General features: G+C 47.4%; 1 protein-coding gene across 2 annotated transcripts in view; it reads left to right on the plus strand.

Annotated features, from left to right (window-relative positions):
• Nucleotides 1-25,710, plus strand: part of EVC2 (EvC ciliary complex subunit 2) — a 159,034-nt gene that overhangs the window by 8,693 nt on the left and 124,631 nt on the right. For both annotated transcript variants that reach the window (XR_001828310.2, XM_017539147.2), the window contains exons 2-7: nt 4,481-4,535; nt 7,815-7,981; nt 10,985-11,053; nt 12,950-13,136; nt 17,274-17,383; nt 21,636-21,689. Coding sequence is in view for 1 of the 2 variants with exons in the window: in XM_017539147.2 (XP_017394636.1) it covers nt 4,481-4,535; nt 7,815-7,981; nt 10,985-11,053; nt 12,950-13,136; nt 17,274-17,383; nt 21,636-21,689 (642 nt within the window). In the remaining variant the exon portion in view is untranslated. The remainder of the gene's footprint in view (nt 1-4,480; nt 4,536-7,814; nt 7,982-10,984; nt 11,054-12,949; nt 13,137-17,273; nt 17,384-21,635; nt 21,690-25,710) is intronic.

Raw genomic sequence — 25,710 nt, forward strand, 5'->3', positions numbered from 1 at the left:
CTGCTCCATTGTGAAACTATGATATGGTTTGGCTGTGTCCCCACCCAAATCTCATCATGAACTGTAGCTCCCATAATCCCCATGTGAAGTGGGAGGGACCCAGTTGGAGGTAATTGAATCATGGGGGCGGGTCTTTCCCGTAATGTTCTCGCGATAGTGAATAAGTCTCATGAGATCTGGTGGTTTTATAAAGGGGAGTTCCCCCAACATGCTGTCTTGCCTGCTGCTGTGTAAGATGTGACTTTGGTCCTCATTTGCCTTCTGCCATGATTGTGAGGCCTCCCCAGCCATGTGGAACTGTGAGTCCATTAAACCTCTTTCCTTTATAAATGACCCAGTCTCAGGTATGCCTTTATTAGCAGCATGAGAGCAGACAAATGTACTGCCCTTTCCCCACTTTCTACACAGTCATGCATTGCATTACCAGGTTTCCATCAAGGACAGGCCGCCTATACAGCAGTGGTCTCATAAGATTATAATGCTCTATGTTCACTGTGCCTTTTCTGTGTTTAGATATGCAAATACTTACATTGCGTTACAGTTGCCTGTGGCATCCAGCACGGTGACTGCTGTACAGCTATGTCGCCCAGGAGCAGTAGGCGACACCATACTGCCTAGGTGTGGGGCTGGCTGCACCGTCTAGGGGTGTGTAAGTGTACCTTTTCATATTCACACAATGATGACGTTGCCTGATGGTGCACTGTTCAGACGATATCCCCATTGTTCATGGCTGCGTGACTGTACTGTCTTTGTTGGAAGGAAGTCGATGTGCACAGCCTGGGTGTGGGGTTTTCTCCACATTTTTTTCCTGCCACGTGGCAGTAGAGGCCTATTCCATCCACTTGAGCAGCTTGCAAACGTTTCTGGCAGATGGACGTGTTCTCTTGAGGAAGGATGCTTTCCTCTACCTTGTAGAAGACACTTCATGAGCTAGCAGTTGTCCTGGGCCCACCGAGCTGTCCAAGGAGGCTCCTGGGGACAGCATTCCTATCAGGTGTGAGAGGCTTGGAAGCCGAAACCCCAGAGAAACAGGCCTGCAAAGGAGCGCCGTGGCTGGCGCCCATTACTGAGTCTCTGTTTTTGTTGTTGTCACTGGTGTTGCAGTGACACGTGGTCATGTGCTCCTCATGGTGAGAAATGAAGCAACATAGGTGGCACCAAAATAATGAGTCTTCCTCTCCTGCCTCCACCCACACCCCTCCTCCCCCACAGTGGCCACTGGGAACACTTGAGAATGTCCCCTTTCTAGGCTTTAAAAATAGTATAGTGTTATGATATATTGTAGTGTACATTCTATTAAATGTGTAAATACTAGTATTAAATACATTATGGAATATGTAAGTATAATATCGAATATATAAACACATACACGTAGTGCATTAATATAAATATATAAAGTAAATAGAGAAATGTAACTATTACATAGTACTGAATATATAAAAATCCCATTTTGATTTAATGGGAAAGTATAGTTTTGTGACTTGGAGATTTCACTTAATCATCTTAGAGTTCTTTCTAGGAAAACGCAGGTCTGCTTCATTTATTATTTATGTAGTTATTTATTTTCATTTTTTGAGACAGGGTCTTGCTCTGTCACTGAGGCTGGAGTGCAGTAGCATGGTCACAGCTCACTGCAGCCTCGAACCCCTGAGCTCAAGTGATCCTTTCATCTCAGGTTCCCAAATAGCTGGGAGGTTACAGGCATGCACCATCACATCTGGCTAATTTTTAAAACATTCTTTGTAGAGATGGGTTCTTTCTGTGCTGCTCAGGCTTGTCTCCAACTCCTGGGCTCCAGTGATACTCCTGCCTTGGCCTCTCAGATTGCTGGGATTATAGGCATGAGTTACCATGCCTGGTCCATTTTTATTTTTAATAACGGTAAAATGGACATAACAAAATTTAGCATCTTAACCATTTTTAAGTGTATAGGTCAGTAGTGTGAAGTATATTCACATTGTTGGACAACCAATGTCCAGAACTCTTTTCATCTTGTAAAACTCCGTCCCCATTAAACAATAACTTCTCATTTTTATGACCCCTCAGTCCCTGGCAGCCACCTTTCTGCTTTCTGTCTTTATGAATTTAACTACTTTAGGGATCTCATATGAGTGCAACCATACAGGACTCGTGCTTTCGTAACTGGCTTATTTCACTTTGCATACTTTCCTCAAGGTTCCCCCATGTTGGAAACTGTGTTACAATCTCCTTCCTTTCTTTTTTTCTTTTCTCTTCTTTTTTTTTTTGAGACAGAGTCTCGCTCTGTCACCCAGGCTGGATTGCAGTGGCGCGATCTCCGCTCACTGCAACCTCCGCTTCCTGGGTTCAGGCGATTCTCCTGTCTCAGCCTTTTTAGTAGCTGGGACTACAGGCGCATGCCACCAAGCCCAGCTAATTTTTGTATTTAGTAGAGATGGGTTTCAGCATGTTGGCCAGTATAGTCTCGATCTTCTGACCTCGTGATCCACCTGCAAAGTGCTGGGATTACAGGCATGAGCCACCTCACCCAGTCTCTTTTTTTGTGTGTGTTTTTGTTTGTTTGTTTGTTTGAGACCAAGTCTCACTCTGTCACTCAGGCTGGAGTGCAGTGGTGCGATCTCAGCTCACTGCAACTTCTGCCTCCTGGGTCGAAGTGATTTTCAAACTTCAGCCTCCTAAGCAGCTGGGACTACAGGTGTGTGCCACGATGTCTGGCTAATTTTTTGTATTTTTAGTAGAGACAGAGTTTTGCCATGTTGGCCAGGCCGGTCTCGAACTTCTGGCCTCAAGTGCTTTAACCACGTTGGCCTCCCAAAGTCCTGGGATGACAAGTTTGAGCCACCATACCCAGCTTCCTTCCTTTCCAAGTGTGTATAATATTCCATTTTATGGATAGACCACATTTAGCTAATTCATTCATCCATTGATGGATGTTTGGCTTACTTCCACTTTTGGCTATCGTGAATTATGCTGCTGTGAACACAGATGTACAAATATCTCTTCAAGACCCTGCTTTCAGTTACTTTGCATATATACCCAGAAGTGGAATTCTGAATCATGTTGCTTTATTCCTTTTAATAGCTGCCTAGTACTCCATAGAATGTTTGTACCATCATTTACTGTTTTAAATAGAATTCTTTACACTGCCCATAACATAACAGAAGCTCCATATGAACAAACTGAAGCCAAATGTTTGGCTTCATCAACTGGGAATACTGGGGTGGGTTTGGTAGAAGCCTGGCTGGATCGAGCTGCATCCGTTTTCTCTCTTGCCCGTCTCTGCCTCTGTCTCTGCAATTTCCATAATTTCCTCTGTGTCCCTGCATGAGACTCAATCTCTGTGCGGGGGCCTCCTCTGCGCCTTTGGGGGAAAATCAGCTTACAGCCCAGCTGGGCTTACGTCACCCCAGCAGAACTGCCACAGCCAGGGTCTTGGAGGCCTGTAAGGACTGGGCCTGAAACACACAGACAGTGGCCACAACAGTGTCCCATTGATCCCGTCCCGTCTCATGCTTTCCATGGCATCTGGCCCGTGTGAGAGCCACGTGATCATTAGCCACAGGAACTAGTCATGGAACTGAACCCCAAAGCCAGGCCTGAGCATCCCACTTAGCTCACATACACATCCTTTCTTCTTCCATTACACGGAAACCAGCCATCACGTGCAGGGTGAGCACATGTGCTGGGCCAGGCTGCTTGCATACCGGGCTCTGGAGTGAGTTATCTAGTTACCGTAGACTCGGGGTAGCGCTGTGAAATGAAAATGATGCTTCATGGGTTACAATAGGAACTACTTGTACAGTTCACGTGGTACACACAGCGTAAGCACTGACACACTGAGGAGGTTCCATCCAGGAGAGCTTTCATTATTATTCAGTAGAGAGGTCTGAGTCTTTCTAGAGCCCAGCGATTCACGAAGGAACAAATTGGGAGGTTTTGGTCAGGCTCAGTATAGACCAGTTTCCATCACAAAAGAGACTGAGACGACTCAGGGGAGGCTTTGAAGTCACTTTTCAGAAGAGGGATCTGAGGCTCAGAGAGGCTAAGAGACTTAGCCAAGGACACACAGCAAATAAATGGCTCCAGCTGGAGTCCAGCTTTCTCCACTCCCCATCGAGTGTCTTATCTGCCACTCTGAAAACTTGCGAGATCTTGGGAATCCGGAGACTCTTGGCTTACCCAGGGTCTCAGAGTTGATGGAGGGCAAGGCTGAAGTTTGAACCCAGGTCCATCTGATGATAAGACATTTCAATCACATGGTGTGGCCTCCCTTGACAGCTCCCAGAAATGTAGTCATGAAGGCGCTGATTCTCTCCCTGGGAAAAGAAGGGAATTCTCTACTCAGAAGCTTGGTGGGGATGGCTGGCTTGGAAGAGTTTACTTCACACTTCTGGATAAAACTGCAGGTCCTCTCCATGTGAACCATTTACAAAGATTATTTATCACCACTTCTCACAAGTATGTGCTTCATTAATGACTTTGTGTCTTTTGAATTTTTTAGGACTTGCCCTGTACGATTTGGCCCAAAGTGGAATGCTGTCACTTTAAGACTGCAGGTGAGTTTTTCTTCTGGTTGATGTTCCCCTGTCTTGAGCATGAAAGAACCAGAACCCTGAAGCCCTCCTTCCTCCAGCTCCCTCACACTCTGCTGATGCTTCCAGCACCTCTCTTCTTTGAGCAGGTAGGTCATTCCCTGACCCTACAGAACCAGCGCTGTGGGCCTCCTCCTCAGAGCTGGCCTGCGGCAGTGCACAGTGGAATCTGGGGTGAGGTAGGCCCTTTTCAATGTCCCCTGAAGGCATTTGGTGAATGAAACAGAATGTGTGAATTACCTGGGTGTATTGTTTCCTGTGGCTTCCCTGACAAATGTTCACAAACTCAGTGGCTTCAGCCACACACATTTATTCTCTTACAGTTTTGGAGTGCAGAAGTCCAATATCAGTTTTGAAGAGGGAAATTAACTAGTAACAATGGTAGTCTGTAAGTGCTACATAATAAAGTTTACTGTGTTGTGTTCAACATAAAACCTAACTCCCAGCTCTGCTTGAAATTAACAACTCCCTGTAAAACCTACCTTATCTATTCTCCCCACATTCTCAGCAAAGTTCCCAGGCATCTCAAGACTCCTGTTTTTCTTGCTGACCAGCTACAAGGTCACGGGGCAAGATAACACCCAAGAATGTACAATGTGTTTCTCAAAATGCTATTTTTCAAATGTAACGTACATCACAAGGCATGTTACAAATTAATTAACTGTTTTTTGTTCTGGCGTCTGTAAACCTGTCAGCTGCTAGTCATTCTGGATGTATAAAAAGTACCCCGTTTTCTTTCTCCTTTGCTCAGCCTTGCAATGCTAATCTGCTGAGCTGGTGGCGACCTTAATAACATCCTCTGTTTCACCCATGGGTTTCTCCAGTCTCCTGAATATTCTGCAACAGTTTCACTAGCCAAAGTTAAGGTGTCTGCCTGACCCCTCTGGAGGTTCCAGAAGAGAGCGCATTTCCTCTCCTTTTCCAGCGTCTGTGGCCACGTTGCCTGAGTTCCTTAGAGATGGATGAGGGATGCTGCGTTCCTCGGTTTTGGAAGCCAGCAGCATGGCGTCGTGCCTCAGTAGTTACTTGGCCTTACAAGGACATCTGTGATGACATTTAGGGCCCACCAGGATAATCCAGGCAATCTCCCTGCCTCCAGGCCCTTCATCAAATCACATCCGCAAAGTGTCTGCAACCCTAAGATAACATTCACAGACTCATGGGGTGAGGGCCTGGCTGTCTTTGTGGACCTTTATTCAGCTTGCCATATTCAGTGGTTGAAATTCAACTGACAGTCATTTAAGTGAGAGGGAATTGATCCGCGTCGGTAACTGAAACACGCAGGCCACAGTACTGCTGGACCCAGAGCTTGAGGTTCTCAGTGTTCCTGTGGCTCTGCCTTTCTCCCTCCCTCTCGGCCTCCCTGCTTTCCTCTGGTGAGCATCCTTCTCAGGCAGGCACATCCTTTTCCCATGGTGAGAAAGATGCTGCAGGCAGTCCCGGCTTCTGAGCCTGATGGCTGGCACCTAAGCGCAGACTTTTCCTAGCTGTTGTGGCAGTTCCAGTGTAGACCTATGGGCTCAGCGTGGGTCCCCAAACCTATCCCTGGGGCCAGTGGGTGGGGTTTTCTGGGTTCTGTGCCTATCTGTGGGGTCCTGAGGAACAGGCTGTGATTGAGCTGAAATTCAGGTGGGCCCCACTTGGCTCTACAGACCGAGCAGGATTCTTGCTGAATAGAGGAGGGATCCTCTCTGAAGGGAGGGATTGCCTTGGAGTTTTCATTAAAGCTGAGGACCAGAAGAGCCACAGGGGCATAAATGGGTGGACCAGAGATGGTGCGCATGAGGGTGAGGTGTGGCCTGTAGATTTTATGTCCATGCTGCTTCACAGGCATTTGTGCCCTGGCCCCAGGTACTATGCTGGGGTCCAGAGGTGGATGTCCGGTCTCACTTGCACCTGGACTCCCTACCTGGACATTCCCGATGCTCTGAATCAGCCACTGACCTGCTGGAGCACCCAGCTGTTTCCATGGCGAGGGCCGTCAGTCTCCCAATGCTTGATGCAGTAGGAGCCCCAACCGGAGGAACTGAGTCACCCCCAGATGCTACCCAAGGAAGGGGAAAAAATACCGTAATTTAATCTAGGACCCAGGTCCACATCTTTTTTATCAAATTTTAATTTTTTCCTGCATATATTTTGAAATGCTATAGGAGGTTTCAAAAGCACTTGTAAAATCCTTACCATTAATATACTGGGTAGGAAAGACTGAAAAGTCCATGCTATTTTCAGATATCCAGTCAAAGTAGTTTGTCTCTGAATAGGAGATACATGTTGAGGAAGGCACAACTCCGCCATCCAGGTCATTTCAAAACTAGAATTTCTGACTTGAAGCATTTAATATATTTGAGCATGTTCATGTGCAGTGTGGCATTTGATGGGCTGCTCAGACAACAACCCTCTCTGACTGGCATCTTAACCACGCTCCCAGGTAAAGGGAACTGAGGCCCAGAGAACTCAGTTGACCTGTGCAAGGTCCCACAGCTGAGCAGCACCTGGGCTGCGTCGCCTCAAGAGGACGCTGACAGCCCAGCCAGGACCTTTTAAGTGACATTCCTGTGCCTCACACACAGTGCTCATGAACTTTCCAAATGTATCAACACAGAGAAACATCTAAGGGAGTCATTTCTTACTGGAGGGCTCAGCAGGCGTTTGTGTCTGGCCGTGCACACATCCTCTTTAGGATGGTGGTTGAAGGTGTTCACTGAGGTCTCTGCAGTAGGCAGGTGCTCAGAAGGACCTAGTAATGTAAGACCTGCGCTGTTTACCTTAGAATTAAGCAAACCAAGGTATAGAGAGGTTAGAGGTTATGCCCAAGGACTCATAGCTGGAGGGGCAGAGCCAGCACTCGATCCCAGGGCTGTCTAATATCATGTGCGTAAGAATCACCCCAGGCACCATTCTTGCCCGGCGGTTCTGATTCTTATGTGGGGCTGCACAACCCAGGTAACGAGACCAGGCTTTGAAAAACGCTCTTCTTAAGCTCTGTAGCTTCCCAATTAGCACGTCTCATTTTCCTGGCAGAGAGATTATATCATTAATTCACCCAGCACACAGTGGTATCATTCATTCATTCATTAACTTATCCAGCACACAGTGGTATCATTCATTCATTCATTAACTTACTTACCCAGCACACATTTTCCAGGTGCCTTCCACATACCCTGGAGTCTGCCTCTAGAGGCTAAGCTCTATGTCTTACTGTCTTTCCGCGTTATATAAGACATGTGCGTTGCTGTTTTCCAGTGGAAGCACCACTTGGAGTGAAATTGGACAAGAAAATGGAAGTCTGTATCCCACTGTCAACTTCTGCAGCCTCTAGTGGGCCCTGGGCTCATTCCTTTTTTGCTTTTATACCCTCCTGGCCTAAGAAGAACTTATTTAAAAGAGAGTCTCCGATAACACACCGCCTGGTAAGTAGTAAGTTCAGTAGTTTAACACAAATACCAGAAGTTGGAAAGAATCCAATTTTGGGCTGTTTATAAAATGACACAGGCTTTTTGTTGCTTAAAAGAGCCTATTCCGGCCGGGCGCGGTGGCTCAAGCCTGTAATCCCAGCACTTTGGGAGGCCGAGGTGGGTGGATCACGAGGTCAAGAGATCGAGACCATCCTGGTCAACATGGTGAAACCCTGCCTCTACTAAAACTACAAAAAATTAGCTGGGCATGGTGGTGCGTGCCTGTAATCCCAGCTACTCAGGAGGCTGAGGCAGGGGAATTGCCTGAACCCAGGAGATGGAGGTTGCGGTGAGCCGAGATCACGCCATTGCACTCCAGCCTGGGTAACAAGAGCGAAACTCCGTCTCAAAAAAAAAAAAAAAAGAGCCTATTCCTCCTCTTTCACTAAACATAGTTATCATTGGGGAGCAAAGCCATTTCTTTTTCCAAGGCCCTCTTTCTGCTACATGATATACGGTATTTAGATGGTGAAGAGGTTTGAATCAAAGAATTAGGTGTGCCTCTTCTGGTGTTTCCGAAGCACGGAGTGGATTGTGCTTAAACCAGGCGGAATCACTCCCAGCTATTAAAGATGACTGCCCGTAAGAGCAGTGAGCTTCTCACAAGCATTTCCTATGGGCCGGGCGCTGGGGTTAGCACTTTCTGCGCATAATCTCACTTGAGCCTTATTATGAGTTTCTTAAATAGTCATATTTTCATTCTCATTTTACAGATGGGAAATTGAGGATTAGGGAGATTAAGAAACTAGTTCCATGTCCACAGGTGGAAGTGTTAGATCTCAGATTGGAAGCGTCTTCTGTAACCACTGCTCCGTACTCTTGCTGTTGTTTTCTATTCTGTTTTATGTAACATGGGTTCAGTGACTTAACATGGTATGCAAACCATTGAGCTTGGCCAATGAGCTACGATGGCCAAGAGCCCTTGTTTGGGCTCCCTGCTAAGTAGTGCTATTGATTTCCTGGGGCTGCCATAACACATGACCACAGACGTTGTGGCTGAAAACAACAGGAATGTACTTTCTCACTGCTGTGGAGGCTGGAAGGCTGGAATCTTGGTGCTGACAGGGCCACGTCCCCTCTACAGCCTGTAAGGGAGGATGCTCCTGCCTCTTCCAGCTTCTGGTGGCTCCAGGCCTTGCTTGGCTGCGGCTGCATTGCTTTCCTCTCTGCCTCCGTCTGCACTTGGCTTCCTCTGTGTCTGGGTCTTCTCTGTGTGCCACTTATAAGGACACTTGTCATTGGACGTCAGGCCCACCTGGATAGTCCAGGATGATCTCTTGGGATCCTTAGCTTCATTATATCTGCAGAGACCTCTATTCCAAATCAGGACACGTTCACAGTTTCTGCGGATCAGAGCATGGACATATCCTTTGGGGGCCACCACTGAACCCATTCCCAGACTCACTGTTCTTTCCAGTCCTCCCCAGTCACAGGTAACTCATCACCACCTCGCAGGGCAGCACCCTCCACACTCAGTCGTCCCTTCTGCACTTACTTGCCCCACAAGCTGTATCTATCAGTTATTGTTTACAAGATGCTATGTGAAGGTCAGAAGAAGAGAAAGCCAGGTCCCTGCTTGAGGGCTTTGGCAAATTAATTCTCTTAGGGTCCCAGCATGTTAAAAAGGCATTAGGGTGGGCGTGGTGGATGGAAGCTCAGCTGAATCAAAGACCTGAGTCAGGCCGAGATTGCTGCACATTGTCAGTGTGTTCTTTGGAAAACTGCCTTTTTGTCGATTTTTTACGCAATGAGAGGGTTACACTGTGGAGGGGGAATGTGAGCTGTGGAAAGATCATAGGATTTGGAGTCACACAGTCCTGGGTACAGTCTCAAGCTTCCTGCCTACGTGACCTTTGGCAAGGGAGTTAACCTTTCTGAGCCTTCGTTTCCTCATATATAAAATGGGAGTGATAGAACTCAAGTATGTAAAATGATGGGTGCCATGCCTGGCCCTCAGTAAATGACAGACATTTTATGGTTATTAGACCCAGTGTGGTGGCTCCCGTCTGTCATCCCAGCACCTTGGGAGGCCAAGGCAGGAGGATCACTTGAGGCCAGGAGTCCAAGACCAGCCTGGGAAACATAGAAAGACCCCATCTCTACAAAACTAAAAAATAAATTTGCATATGCTTATTCATATCACTGAGAGCTGCCATAGTCTATGACTCGGAATACAGCTTGTCCCACTGCAGGTGACAGGTGCGCAAGGCAGAGAGTGGGAAAGACATGGTCATCAAGCAAGGCGAGCTTCCCGGATGAAGTCAGGGTCCAGTCCCATTTAAAGGAGGCGTGTGGACATTGTAGGGGCCAGGGCCCTAGGGTAGGGAGCATGGCCAGGGCAGAAATGAACAAACATTGGTTGTGAGTACAAAGGGAACGGAAACCTGGGGTTTCAAGGACTGCAGGAGGCTTGTATTTGATGGGCGAATCCTGGCTTTCCTTTGGAATCTTTTCATAGGAGCCATTGCAGGGCTGGAGGAGGCCAAGCCTGGGGGGGATGCCCTATGTTGATGAGGGATCAAGCTCACAGAGGCCGCCCCCAGCTCCCAAACACACTGCCCTTTGTTCTAGCGCACCATGGTGCATGCGTGTACTAAGTCAGCCCACACCTGGGAAGCACATGGTGCATGTGAAATGATATCTTCATTGGTCTGCCCACATTCCCCTTGCTTGTATATCAGTCTGGGTTGGCTGAGTCCCAGTGACAGCATGTGTCGCACACATGCACCCAGACTGGGAATACACGTGGTATAATCTGAAGTCCGCATTCTTCTTTCTGTAGGTTTTAATTTCCAATCCTTTAATGCCCTTTTAAAAATAAGACTTCAAGATTACTTAAGGATTAGTAGCAATAATCCTTCTACCCACCTGTAAAAATTTCATCATCTTGTACTTTTATTAACTATGTATAGCATGAAATATTTCTCATTTTCTAATAACTTTTACTTTTTATTGTAGTATGGAGACATTTCAAGAGAAGTTCAAGGGACTTCTGAGAATGGAGTAATTTTTCAGAAATGTGCACTGGTAAGTTTCCATTGGGGATTTACCTTTGAAGAGAAAATCATTGGATTTTGCCCAAGTCATTTTAATAGAGTCATGTATTTAAGCACTGATAAATCATGGGCATACCTACACAAGTCTAGACACACAAGCAATGAATGCATAGCAAGGGCTCTGAGATCTCATATGGTAGTACTAACACTGAGGTTTTTTTTTGTTACAATTAAATAATTGTCACTAAAAATGCACAGTGATCATTTAGAATGTGAAAAAGTACGATACATTTTCTTTCAGATTGTAATCATTAGTATGATACCTGGCAGTTTTAAACATTGCTCGATGATTTTTAGGTCTTTAACCTTCCTCATCCCACAAGATGATTACTAATTCCACATAGTATCCTTGTATCAGGGACTCCAGCACCTGCCTTAGGTTCAGTGATTTGCAGGAAAAACTTACAGAGCTCAGAGAAGCCATTATGCTCAGTTACAGCTCATTACAGAGAAAGGGTACAGGAGAGGAAAACGACGAATGTTGCAGAAGCCAGGAGAGACCAGCCGTGAGCTTCCGATTTTCCTCGCCCGGTGGCTGAGTTGTGTGGACAGAGCTTAGTTCTCCCAGCAATGATGTGTGACAATGTGGATGGAGTACTGTGAACCGGGGAAGCTCACTGGAGTCTTGCTGTCCAGGGTTTTCCTCAGGCTCAGTCACATAGGCATGGAGCATCCAAGAGACTGACCTCAATTACTCGTTCTCCAGCCCCTCCAGGGGTCGTTTCAGTACAGCAGGGTCCAAGGCACCCACCACAGATCATTGGCATCAGCTATCTGGTAAAGTCTAAGGACTAAGGTATTTAAAAAAAAAAAAAACCCACACTGTAATCAGGCAAGGATATTCCGCAGGCTTTAGAGGTTATCTCTCAGGAGCTGGTCAAGGGCCAGTCCTTTCTGTTGCATGTGGAGGGTTTGCACAGCCCAGGCCTGCTGAGTTAAGCCTTCACTGTGCCACCCTCATTTCATCTCAGCCCCTCAGCGACATTGTTTGCCTTCCTGGATGCAGTCAGTGTTAGCAGTTTCTCATATATCCTTCTAGAGACGTTTTCTGCCATATGCATGCAGGCAGAGGTGTGTGCACATGCAGGCACACATATGTGCACCTTCTTTCCCCCTACTTTGCTTTTTCTTACATAGGTGGCAGTATGTGACACATACCATTCTGAAGCTTGCTTTTATCACTTCTTATATTCCAGAGCTCGCTCATCTCAGTATATACATTGCTTCCTTCTCTTTTTTCCAGCTCCTGCATCTATGTCAGCAGAGCTGGGGAGAAGGTGGTGCAGGGGGCTGGGAGACAAGGTTAGAGAGGGAGGCAGGGCAAGAGTGCAGAGCCCAGGTGATGAGCCTTCTGGGTGGGCCACTGGCTGGCTTCCAGCAGCAGAGCCATTGAGACACGTGCTGGGCAGAGGCTGAATGTGGGAGATGATCCAGGAGGCAGATAAGTTGCTCAGGTCATTCCTGGAAATCACGTGACCATCAGAGACCCTGGGCTGAGGTTGAATCTTCAAAATAACTAAGTACCAAAGAGCCGTTGTTTGCTTTTCTTGGTAACGCCAGTTGTCACAATCTCCCCAACCTGTTTCCACACTTGGACATTTTTTCTTCTAAGATTCTCTGCAAGGATGATTTCACTGCATCTCAGTTTCTTTGAAATGGTCTCCAAGCAACAGCTTGGCAAGTGTGGCTCAAAACCCTCCTGCGGGTCTTTGAAATCATACAGGGCCTGATAAATTCCCAGAACCTCTGTGAGACATTGCCACCCTCCTTCCTGGAGACCTGATGTGCACAGGTTGGTCTCGTGCCCCATTTTAGGAAGCCGGGCTTGTCAGCAAATCTGCCCTCATGCCTTCTCCTCCTGCCCTAGGTGTCCGGGCCGAGCGAAGCACAGACAGCCCACATATGGCTGTTAGTTAACAACACCAAGACACCCTCGTCCGCCAACCTCTCAGAGCTGCTCTTGCTGGACAGCATCACTGGTCTCACCATTGGAGAATCCATTGGAAACAGAACCTCAGAAGGATTCCAGGCTTTTAGTAAGAAGTTTCTACAAGGTAACAGCAGAGCGTTCTTCAGTCAGGGATGACAAATGAGAACGTGTGCAGACACTTCCAGGTGAATGTGCTCTGGGTCAGACATGTTCTGCAAGCCTTACACGTGTTCACTCACTTCATCCGCACAGTGGAGTTTACTACCAGGGTATCAGAAGAAGAGACTGCGTTCAATATCTGTCACCAAAAAGCTGAATTTCTCATTTACCTTAGAGAGATGTTGGATTTGGGCAACAGTTGTGGGGAATTTTTTTTTTTTTTCTGAGATGGAGTTTCTCTCTGTTGCCAGGCTGGAGTGCAGTGACATTATCCTGGCTCACTGCAACCTCCACCTCCCGGGTTTAAGCGATTCTTCTGCCCCAACTTCCTAAGTAGCTGGGACCACAGGCCCACACCACCACATCCAGCTAATTTTTGTGTTTTTTTAAAATTAGAGACGGGGTTTCACCATGTTGGCCAGGATGGTCTCTATCTCTTAACTTTGTGATCTGCTTGCCTCGGCCTCCCAAAATGCCGGGATTACAGGCTTGAGCCACCGTGCCTGGTCTAGAATTTTAAAAAGCATACAGTCAATTTTTATTATGAAAAATTTCAAACATACACAAAGATAGAGTTTACAGTGAACCCCAGTATACCTGTCACTCAGATCACCAAAATGACCATCACTCAGGAAGAGGAAGAGTCTGTTTTGGGTTGTGCTGGACAGAGTGGGGGTGGGTTGACCTCCATCTCAGTAGCATGTTCCTGAGATGTCCAGGCGCATCCAGGCATGTTCAGGCATGTTTAAGCATGTTCACTGGGGTAAATCCACCTCTGCTTGGTTGGCTTGTAGACCATGCCACTCTCACTGGTTGGCTTTCAGAGGTTCATTCCCTGAGCTGGGCTGTTGTTGGTCAATTAAGCAGGTTGAAAACCACTTCTGGGATTCAGTTGGTACCATGGCTTCAGAACTGTTTCCCTAGGAGGGCAAAGACATCTTTTCTTCTTAGTAGGACCTCATTTACAGATGAAGAGGCTGGAGCTGAAGTGGCTGAGAAGCTTGCCCAGTGCCATGGGGCTGGCCGTTGTCAAGGCTGAGAGTCACACTCAGGCAGTCTGGCTCCCCTGTGCACCCTGGCACCCATAAACCGTCATGCTTCTCACACGCCTGGAACCCTTACCAGCTCCATGCGTCTGTACTCATGATGCACAGTGCTCACTGGCCATGCTGCTTCTTCCCTTGGAGCTTAGATGCGGCCTCAGAATCCCTCTGTGCGCAGTTATCAACAGAACCTGCTACTGGAGCTTGCCCGCAAGTAGTGACCTTTTTGCTGGCTCTGATTTAAGTGATGCCATAAAAGTTGTTATGAGATGTCCCAGCTACGTGACCTTCAGTGCTTTCTTGCCTTCAATGATATAAAAATGAGGCCAGGCATGGTGGCTCACACCTGTAATCCCAGCACTTTGGGAGGCCGAGGCAGGTGGATCACCTGAGGTCAAGAGTTTGAGACCAGCCTGGCCAACATGGTGAAACCCCATCTCTATTAAAAATACAAGTTGGGTGTGGTGGCCACACCTGTAATCCCAGCTACTCAGGAGGCTGAGGCAGTAGAATTGCTTGAACCTGGGAGGCGGAGATTGCAGTGAGCTGAGACCACACCATTGCACTCCAGCCTGGGTGACAGAGTGAGAATACGTCTCAAAAAAAAAAAAAAAAAAAAAAAAAAAAAAAGAATCCACTATTCTTAAACTCATGTTCAAAGAATGGAGCATGGGGCCATGAGCAGAGCACAGACACAGCCTCAGACGGACCTGGTTGACTCCCAGCCTGGAGACGGCAGCTACATGGCTTCTGGAAAGCTATTGAAGTGCTCTGGTTGTGCGAATATCAGTCCATTGTGGAGTTGTAGAGATCCAACCAAGGAGACAGCATCACCCAGGCACTCTGCCTGGTAAAGGGAAGGTGTCCAACACCCTCTCCAGCCTGTGGTCCTGCAGCTCCGGCCTCTCTCATCTCATTTCCCCGCTGACCATTCATGGTCCGTGCTCCTGCCAGACCCAGCTTCCTACCCTTCTCCTGTCTCCTAGCATCTACTCTTGCTCTTGTGTGGGTCAGGAAAGCACCTCTCTCCACTCTGAATATACAAATCATCTCCATTCTTTGGGACCTGGCCCTGGCGTCACCTTTTCTAGAAAGCCCTACCCAATCCCCTGCCCCAAAGTCACCCCTCTGCCTCCAAACTCCCACTGAGACTTACCTGCCCCTTCCTGCTTCCCTGCCTGGAGCCTAGTGGCATTCTAGGCACTTTCCACACATGAACTCATGGACTCTGCTCTGGCACGTGCACACTGTGTCTCTGAACCTTGGCTCTCCATCTCTCCCGTGGGTACGCCAGTAACACCTACCTATGAAGGCGTTGTGAGGGTAAGGGAGTTAAAGCAGCGTGGCGTGGCCCAGCCTTGGAAAGTGCTCCTGGGCTCCTGGTGTTAGGAAGTATTTTGTTGTTGGTTTTGTTTCTTTGTTTGAGAAGGAGTTTCGCTCTTGTCACCTAGGCTGGAGTGCAGTGGTGCGATCTTGGCTCACCGCAGCCTCTGCCTTCCGGGTTCAAGCGATTCTTGTATTTTTAGTAGAGGTGGGATCTCACCATGTTGGCCAGGCTGGTCACTAACTCCTGATCTCAGGTGATCCACCTGCCTCGGCCTCCCAAAGCGCTGGGAGCCACTGCACCAGCCATAATTGGTGTCGTTTTTATCTTGTTGCTCCATTCTTGTTATTCGTGCCTGTGCTTAGCTCTACCTACTGGGCTCTGCGTTCCCTGAGGGCAGTGTCCGAATCATATTTATTTGTGAACTCACTGCTTTGCCAAAGAATGTGACATTGATTTTCATCTTGGGGCACAGGTGACTTTTTTTCCCCTCAAAGCATAAATAGATAACTATAAATTCAGATGACCAGTCGGGCCCAGTTCATTGACATTCTGACCTCGTCATCGTTTATTGTCATTATTATTATTTGTTGCGTTTCTTTGATTAGAGCCACTGTTGTTTGGGGAAAAGATAATGGGACCCAGAGGGCCAGTGCTCCCTGTCCATCAGCGAGGTGATCCTAAGCCAGTTACTGTCTCTCAGTCTCAGTTTCCTCTTCTGTATGTTGCAGAAACTCACGTGTTCTCCATCCATCTCGGGGCAAGTGTATGGGGATCAGCTGGGTTAATGCAGGGGCAGCACGTGGAGAGTGATCAAATCACTGTGTGAGGAAGGTCTGACTGCCACTACCTTCCCCGTCATTGTCACTACCATTATCTTTATCACTTTAAGGTCATTATCTTAGTTCTTATCCACATATAAAAATAAAATGAGATGGTCGTGGTCCACACCTAAAGTCCCAGGAGGATGAGGCAGGAGGATCACGTGAACCTGGGAGTTTAAGACTCGTTTGGGCAACAGAGAGAGATCCTGTCTCAAAAATAAATAAAAATTTAAAAATAAAAATGAAAATGTTGAGGATTTTTAAAACAAAAATTCCAGTGATTCCTTAGGCTAAGTGAGTGTTCCTCCTCTTTACTATATATATAATATGTGTGTGTATTTATATATATATATATATATATATGTATTTGAGGTCTGTATACATTGAGAAATGAGGCATATGGTGGCATTTTAGGGCTATAGGTAACCTGGATTAGGGAGAAAGGCAAGATTGGAGGGCAAGCTTAGGTAAGAACAGTGACTGGCAGAGTTAGACGGGCTCTGTCACCCACCTGACCACGCTCGGTGAAGGCCTGCAGTCCTGTTACCGCCTCTCCCGAGCAGGATGGGCTGAGCGCAGCCCACCCAGACTTATTCATGGAATGAGACCTGCTGCACAGTGAGAAAGGGCGGGGAGAGCCAGCCCTGTTGCCGGTCGTGCACCCCAGCTCGTGACTGGAAGCTCCAGGACCGGGAGTCTGCCTAGCTCACTTTCCTCAGTTTACCACTCAGAGAATTCCCTCCCCGCAATCAGGTGTGTGCAATACAAAGTGCTTCCTTGCTGTAGGCGTCACTGCCCTGGTGGCCTCCCTTGGAACCACCCAGAGGCCAGGATGTGTCTGGGGTTTGGTGGGGAGTGGCTGTGGGCATGGCCAAGCCCTCCCTGACTCACAGGTGCTTTTCTCTGTACAGTGGGAGATGCCTTTGCCGTCAGCTACACAGCCACCCTCCAGGCTGGAGACATCTGGAACGGAGAAAGCCTCAAACTTCCTGCCCAGCTCACCTTTCAGAGCTCATCACAGGTATTACCTTTGTTACTTTAATCTCTGTCTTGTCACTGCCAAGAGAGGTTGTTTTAGAAACAGGGACACTTTGGGCAGAAGACCTGTTAGCTTCTTCCTTCATTCAGGGATGCCACCTTGCAGAGGAGGGGACAGGCCCTGGAATCTCACACCTTGCCAGGAACCTGGCTCCCTTAGTCATGCCCATGTGACTTTGCCTAAGTTACTTAACCCCTCTGAGCCTCACATGAGGTTATTATAAGGATAGGTGATCAATACATGTCAATTTCTCACCCCTGTGTCCTGCACCCTGTAAGCACCTAACTGGTAATTACCATTACTATTGATTTTCCAGGGCTGCCATAACAAAGTACCATAGGCTAGACTTAAAAACAACAGAAATGTAATTTCCTTGCAGCTGGAAGCCAGAGATCATGGTGTCTGCAGGTCTGATTCCTTCTGAGCCTGTCTTTGGCTTGCAGAGGCTGCCTTCTCCCTGTGTCTTCCTAAGGGCTTTCCTGTCTGTGCATCTGTGTCCTAACCTCTTCCATGAGGATACCAGGCATGCAAGACCAGGACCCAGCCTGGTGACTTCCCTTTACCTTATTACCTCTGTAAAAACTCTATTTCCAAACACAGTCACATCCTGGGGCACTGGGACTTAGGACTTTAACATAGGAATTTTGGGGAATACAGTTTGGCCCATAATACCATTACAGTGAGTCTCTCCGTCTCTCACTTCCCCTGTGGTGAGTTCACTTCTGCAGTGAACACTGGCTGTCTGCCGGATTGGCAGGTGCTGCACACCGTGGGTACAGGCTGGAGGAGATGTGGTCCCTAACTTTAAGAAGATCAGGATGCTCTGCTTCCTTTTGTCATTTTATTGTGGTTTCAGCCCCTGGAGAAAGTCTTCCCTATTCACAGACATGGAAGATGCGGCTCATATCGTGATTGTGGCCGCCCCAGGTCACATAACAGAATCAAATTGTGCCCTGCAGCCTCCTCCTTGGGCCTCCTTCCACCCTTGAGGCTGCGAGGCCAATGTGACATTTCTGCTGCAATGAGGGGGACAAAAAAAATCAAAAAACATCTTAGATAAATTTATATAAAATGAAAGAGGCTAAATACAAGATACAAGAAAATGACATAAGCTTGTTGGGAATGACAAGTCTCTTAGGAAATAATTCAGTGTAAAGTAAAAAAGAGGACAAAGACAGATTTTTAAAATTAGGGATAAAATGGCCCAGAATAAATACCAGCAATTTCAGAAGACAGGAAACCAAGTAAATTAAAATCAAAATATAAGATAAGGTAAGAATCAGAAAGCAAATCAGAAACTCTGAATGAAATGAAACGGACAGAAGCTTCCGTGTCCTCGGGCAGGAGCCTCAGGAGCTGCAGCCCTGGGCAGCTGTGTGTGCTCCTGGGCCATGCTGGCTGGGCAGCAGGTGGCTTGTGGCTCGGCACAGCCTGGCTCCCTGCATGCTCCCGGGTGACCTTCCTTGTGGCTTCCCGTGCTATGCCCTGAAATAGTCCCGCCTGTTACTTTGTTTGGTTCTTTTCTGTGATATTGACTCTACCCCCTAGCAATCCCCTCCATCCCTCACTAGAATGTCAGCTCCATGAAACCAGGGACCTCGTGTATCCTATTCATAGCTATGTCTCCAAGAAAGTGGCATCAACCTGTTGGGAATGACAAATGCCAAAAAGAGAACCCTGCACATGATGGGTGCTCAGTAACAATGTGTTGATTCCCTCTGGGTCCATGTTTTCTGGCTTCATGCTAGGAATTAAAACACATGTCTCAAGCCTTGAAGTTTATGTCATAACTACATACCTTTACTGGGGTGAGGCTTTATGGTTTTTTGTTTTGTTTTTTTGATAGAGTCTCACTCTGTCACCAGGCTGGAGTGCAGTGGCACGATTGTGGCTCACTGCAACCTCCACCTCCAGGGTTCAAGCGATTCTCCTGTCTCAGCCCCCTGACTAGCTGGGACTACAGGCATGCACCACCACATCCAGCTAATTTTTTTTTTCATCTCTACTAAAATTTTTAAGTAGAGATGAGGTTCACCATGTTGGTCAGGATCGTCTCGATTTCTTGACGTTCTGATCCACCTGCTTAACCTCCCAAAGTGCTGGGATTACAGGTGTGAGCCACTGCTCCCAGCCGAGGATTTATGTTTTGCAAAGAGTTGAAGGCAAGCTTTGATAGTACGCTTTAGGCTCCTATCTGTGTAGACCTTGGGCATGAGAAAGCACAGGAAGTGGGGAACACAGCAGAATGCACTGGAATGTGGGCTCTGAACTTAGCCTCAGGCTGCAGCTCAGGAGACCCTGAGACTCCAAGGCACCAGACGTATTCCAAAGGAGAGGCAACTTCAGAACAGAAAAGGCCAAGTGAATGCTTCAGAGGTGTCTCTTCTTTAAAAAGTCTAAAACTGTTCCATTTACCTCCTAGGGAAGGAGGACATACAGTATTTTGATTTTCTCTGAAGCCTCCATGAGGTTGGCCTGCTGGCCCACAGTGGATTTGGGAAGTCCTGCTGCTTCCTTGCCTGCTGCTGTAGCATCTGCAGGGCATGGATCAGGGGATTTGTTACCTTGGGAGGAGCATAGCTCAAGTTACAGAAAAATGCCCTAGTCATGTCTGTAATGAGAATTACACAGGTTGCTTAGCTCACTGGGCTGCAAGCTCCAAGTCCCAACGTCTGGTTCTTTTTTTTTTTTTTTTGAGACGGAGTTTCATTCTTGCCACCCAGGCTGGAGTGCAATGGTGTGGTCTGGGCTCACTGCAACCTCCGCCTCCTGGGTTCAAGCCATTCTCCTGCCTCAGCCTCCCGAGTAGCTGGAATTACAGGCATCTGCCACCATTCCTGGCTAATTTTTGTATTTTTAGTAGAGATGGGGTTTCGCCACGTTGGCCAGGTTGACCTCGAGCTCCTGACCTCGGGTGAGCCACCCGCCTCGGCCTCCCAAAATGCTGGGTTTGCAGACGTGAGCCACCGCTCCCGGCTGGTCTGATTCTATATAATGATACTACTGCTACTATTACTGCTATTGCTTTTTTAAACATTTATTATTATTATTATTTTTTGATACAGAGTTTCATTCTTGTCACCCAAGGTGGAGTGCAATGGCACGATCTCAGCTCATTGCAACCTCCACCTCCCAGGTTCAAGTCATTCTCCTGCCTCAGCCTTGCCAGTAGCTGGGATTACAGGCGCCCGCCACCACACATGGCTAATTTTGGTATTCTTAGCAGAGACCAGGTTTCACCATGTTGACCAGGCTGGTCTTGAGCTCCTGACTTCAGGTGATCCGCCTGCCTCGGCCTCCCAAAGTGCTGGGATGACAGGTGTGAACCGCCACACCTGACCTGCTATTGCTACTTCTACTGCTGCTACCGCTCATACTACTAGTACCAGCGACTGCCACCAACAGCAGTAATGTTTTATAGCACCCCCTAGTGCCAGGCACTCTTCAGGGCTCTGTATTACCTAACTTAATCCTCATAGCCATTCTGTGAATTAGATATGATTACCATTTCACAGATGAGAAAATAAAGATATAGAGAGGCTAATACCTTGCCCAAGGTACAACTGTTGGTGAGCAGTGGAGCCCTGTATGAACTCAGACAGCCTGGCCCTAGCCACCACCCTGTATACTGCCTGTCAGTTGCAAGCTCTTCTGCCTCCATCCCCAGGAAGAAGTGTGTTCTCATGTTGGGTCTTCTCAGACACCATGCGGTTAGACAGGTGGAATGCCGTAACATGCTTCATTTTTCTGTTTCATGTATCTTCTCAGCAGAGGAATATTAGAGAGCATTAGGAATTGACCCACAGGGAGTTGGGGTTTGGAGAACCAAATGCATTTGAGGGAGAGAAGAACAGTGCTGTCCTGTCAGAGCCCAGGATTCTGTCTGCCTTTGTGAAGGAGGCAGATGCTGGGAGGCCGGAGGTGACCTACCCTGGTCACGGGCTTGGAGTCAGCGCCCCACCCCAAGCATTTGTCCACAAGGGCATGCTGCTGTGACTTTTTTGGATGTTAGCGAGCCTGGTGTTTGGATTTCATGCAGCCTCTGGTAGAGAGGGAGGAATCCTAAGCCCATAGGCCATTCCTCCGATGGTGCAACCTTCACAAGCTCTGGCCTGTGCAGAAGTTAGGGCCGACCCCAGCTCCAGGCTTGGTGGGTTGGAAATCACACCAAATGTTACCCCACATGTCAGACCCCAAACTGTTGCTGAAAGCGTTTTCTTTTTTCCTTTTCTAGAACAGAACACAGCTGAAAGCACTTTTTACCATAACAGCAGAAGAAAACATAAGGGTAAGAGAAATGACATGACCTGAACACCCCCTGCCTTATATCTGTGTCTCTTCACACCTGTGCTGTGTGGGTCTCCTGCCTGTCCTTGGTGTTGTGGGGAGGGGCCAGCTGCTGGCCTTGGTACCCCAGTTCCTGTGTGCCCTGAGGCTGCCTCACTGGTTTTCCTGGATGACCCTCTACCTCGGCAAGGCAGGTCAGCCACAGGCTGGACAGGCTGAGGCTCCACTGCCCGTCTGTGCTACTGTCCAGCCACGCTCCTACTTGTGCCCAGCGTTTGCCACTAGGTCAAGCTTCTGGTCACATTTTGTCTTCCCAGATCTTCCCAAAGCCTGCTGTCTGTGGGCAGGCCTCTCTGCTTCTGCTGTTCCCCACAAATACTTCTCTATTTCTGTTATTCAGTTTCTTCATTTGTAGCTCACACATTCACTCATTCCTGTATTCACCAAGTGTTAATTCACCAGGTAACAATACTTCACGTTTCTTAAACACCTACTGAGTGCCAGGCATTCTAAGCAATTTACGTATGTGGAATTGCGTCGTCTTTACCACAGTCTTATGAGACAGATTCTGTTTTAAAATCACTGCCATTTCAGATGAGGAAACCAAGACACATTGAAGTCAAGTCATTTGCCCAAGATCCCATGGCTAGAATGTCAGAGTCCCCACGACCCACCCCCAGGTTCAATGATTCTCCAGGGTGACTCACGGGACTTACATGTCCAGTCATGCGCTACCTAATGACATTTTGGTGAACAATGTCATTGAAGTAAAATTTCAATGCTGCAAAAGAAATAACACTCGAAGATAAATCCTCTCAGCAAGGCAGTTTGCTTCTATAGAAGGGTGCGCCTCATGGATGGAGCAATGGTGAGCACACACCCGGACAAGGGAGGAAAAGGGGTACTTACCCTGACGGAGGTTGCCGCTACTGCTGTGTTATTCCCCTGTTGGCTAGGGTTAGACCGCACAGGCTGGACTAATCCTGATTGGCTATGCTAAAGAGAGCAGGGGTACAAGCCGGAGGGGCAGGGTGGGTGGTTTGGTGAGGATGGTTACGGGCAGGTCAGAGCAGGTAGCCAGGGGTGACCTAGGTCAAAGCAGGTGATTGGAGCAGGTGACCAGGGCAGGTGACTGAAGCAGGTGACTGAGATGAGTCAGGATGGAGATGGGGACCAGGGGAACACATGTGAACTACTGATTAGAACTGGTGGATACCGAAACTACAAGGAAATTAAGCTTTAAAATGGAGGACAAAGAACTGGACATATTGACATGCTGATTCTTTGAAGAAAAATTTAGAATTCGTTGTATCCAGTAAACAGATTGCATATGTGAAGGTGTTCCCCTAAGACTGTAATGCAGCTGAAACATTCCCACCATCCAGTGACGACGTAGCTGTGTACTGTCCATCATAGCACAGTGCGCCATGCACCTGTTTGGTGATTCTGGTGTGAAACCTACTGTGCTGCCAGTCGTAAAAAGTCTAGCATGTACAATTATGTACAAACATAATACTTGATAACGACACTAAAAGACTATGTTACTGGTTTACGTATTCACTATACACACTTTTTATTGTTATTTTAGAATGTATTCCTTCCACTGACCAAATCCAAAGTAAACTTACCTATAAATCAGCCTCAGGCAGGTCCGTCTGGACAGGTCTAGAACAAGGCATTGTTATCCTAGGAGATGGCAGATCCATGCATGTCATTGCCGCTGAAGACCTTTCAGTGGGACAAGGCGTGGAGGCAGAAGGCAGGGATGTTGGTGATCCTGACACTGTGTGGGTCTAGGCTAATGTGCGTGTTTGTGTCTTAGTTTTTGACAAAAAAGTTTAAGAAGTTTTTTTTTTTTTTAAATCTGAAAAATATAGAAAGTTGACAGAGTAAGGATATAAAGAAAGGAGCTATTTTTGTACAGCTATACAATGTGTTTGTGTCTTAAGCTGTGTTATTACCACAGAGTCCAAATGTTAAAAAATAATGGAAAGGTAATAAAGTCCCAGGGAGGGGAACATCACACACTGGGATCTGTTGGCAGGTAGGGGACAAGGGGAAGGAGAACATTAGGACAAATACCTAATGCATGCAGGGCTTAAAACCTAGGTGGTGGGTTGATAGGTGCAGCAAATCACCATGGCACATGTATACTTATGTAACAAACCTGCACGTTCTGTACATGTATCCCAGAACTTAAAGTAAAATTAAATAAAGTAAATAAGTTATAGTAAGCCAAGATTAACTTATTACTGAAGAAACCTACACAGCATGTACTTTTTAAATAAATTTAGTGATCAGTCACTGTGGCTCAGACCTGTAATCACAGTACTTTGGGAGGCCGAGGTGTGCTGATCACGTGAGGCCAGGCGTTCAAGATCAGCCTGGCCAACATAGCGAAACCCATCTCTACTAAAAATACAAAAGAATTAGCTGAGCATGGTGGCACATGTCTGTGATTCCAGCTGCTCGAGGCTGAGACAGGAGAATTGCTTGAACCTGGGAGGCAGAGGTTGCAGTGAGCTGAGATCATGCCACTGCACTCCAGACTGGGCAACACAGTAAGACTCTGTCTCAAATAAAATGAATAAATTTAGTGTAGCCTGAGGATGCAGCGTTTCTAGTTTGACAGTGTCCAGTAATGCCCCAGGCCTTCACATTCACTCACCACTCACTCACTGACTCGCCCAGAGCAACTTCCGGTCCCGCAAGCTCCAGTTATGGTCAATTTCCTATGCAAGTGCATTTTTTTTGTCTTTCGTACATATTTTTATATTCTTTCTTTTTTTTCTTAGATGGAGTCTTGCTCTGTCACCCAGGCTGGAGTGCAGTGGTGCATTCTCAGCTCACTGCAACCTCTGTCTCCCAGATTCAAGTGATTCTCTTGCCTCAGCCTTCCGAGTAGCTGGGATTACAGGCACCCACCACCACGTCCAACTGGTTTTCATATTTTTAGTAGAGACAGGGTTTCACCACATTGGCCAGGCTAATCTTGAACTCCTGACCTTAAGTGACCCAGCCACCTCAGCCTCCCAAAGTGCTAGGATTACAGGCTTTGGTACCTTTTGTATACTTAGATCTATTTATATATACAAATACTTAGCGTGTTTACAGTTACCTACAGTGTTCAGTACGGTAACATGCTGTACAGGTTTGTAGCCTAGGAGCAATAGACTGTACCATAGAGTGTAGGCAAATAGCAGGCTAGACCATCTGGGTTAGAATAAGTCACGCTATGATGTTTGCAAAATGAGGAAATCGCCTAACAATGCATTTCTAGGAACATCTCTCTGTCGTTAGGTGATGCATGCCTGTAGTTGTACCCACTGCTATGACTTACTACAGTGAAAAGATACAAAGCAAAATCAACACAGGGAAAAGGTTCATGGGGAGAAGCTTGGAGAAAATCACCTGCAAGCTTTTTTTTTTTTTTTTTTTTTTTGGGCTGGAGTTTTCGCTCTATGGCCCAGGCTGGAGTGCAGTGGCGTGATCTCAGCTCACTGCAGCCTCTGCCTCCTGGGTTCAGGCGAGTCTCCTGCCTCAGCCTCCTGAGTAGCTGGGACTGCAGGTGCATGCCAACATGCCCAGCTAATTTGTTGTTTTTTAGTAGAGATGGGATTTCACCATGTTGGCCAGGAGAGTCTCCATCTCCTGACCTCATGATCTGCCCACCTGGGCCTCCCAAAGTGCTGGGATGCAAGTTTTAAGAGTCCTCTCCTAGTGGAGTCACAAAGGGTATGCTTCATTCCCCCAGCATGAGTTGTGATAACACATGTGAAGTGTTGTCTACCAGGAAAGCTCTTAGAGACTCAGTGCCGGAATTTTTATTGGGGGCTGGCCAAGTAGGCACTGTCTGCCTGGCATATACCAAGATTCCAGACTCCCAGAAGGAAAGCAGGTGCTCAGCATAAGCCACACTGTTCGCACAGACAGTTTGAAAACAGAGAGCCACTCTAACCAGAAAATAGTGGAAACCCTCCCAAAATCCATGTTCCCAGACATCAGCTGAGGCCCAGCCTTAC

The sequence above is a fragment of the Cebus imitator genome, unplaced genomic scaffold (genome assembly GCF_001604975.1).
Source record: "Cebus imitator isolate Cc_AM_T3 unplaced genomic scaffold, Cebus_imitator-1.0 Scaffold117, whole genome shotgun sequence".
Classification (NCBI taxonomy): domain Eukaryota; kingdom Metazoa; phylum Chordata; class Mammalia; order Primates; family Cebidae; genus Cebus; species Cebus imitator.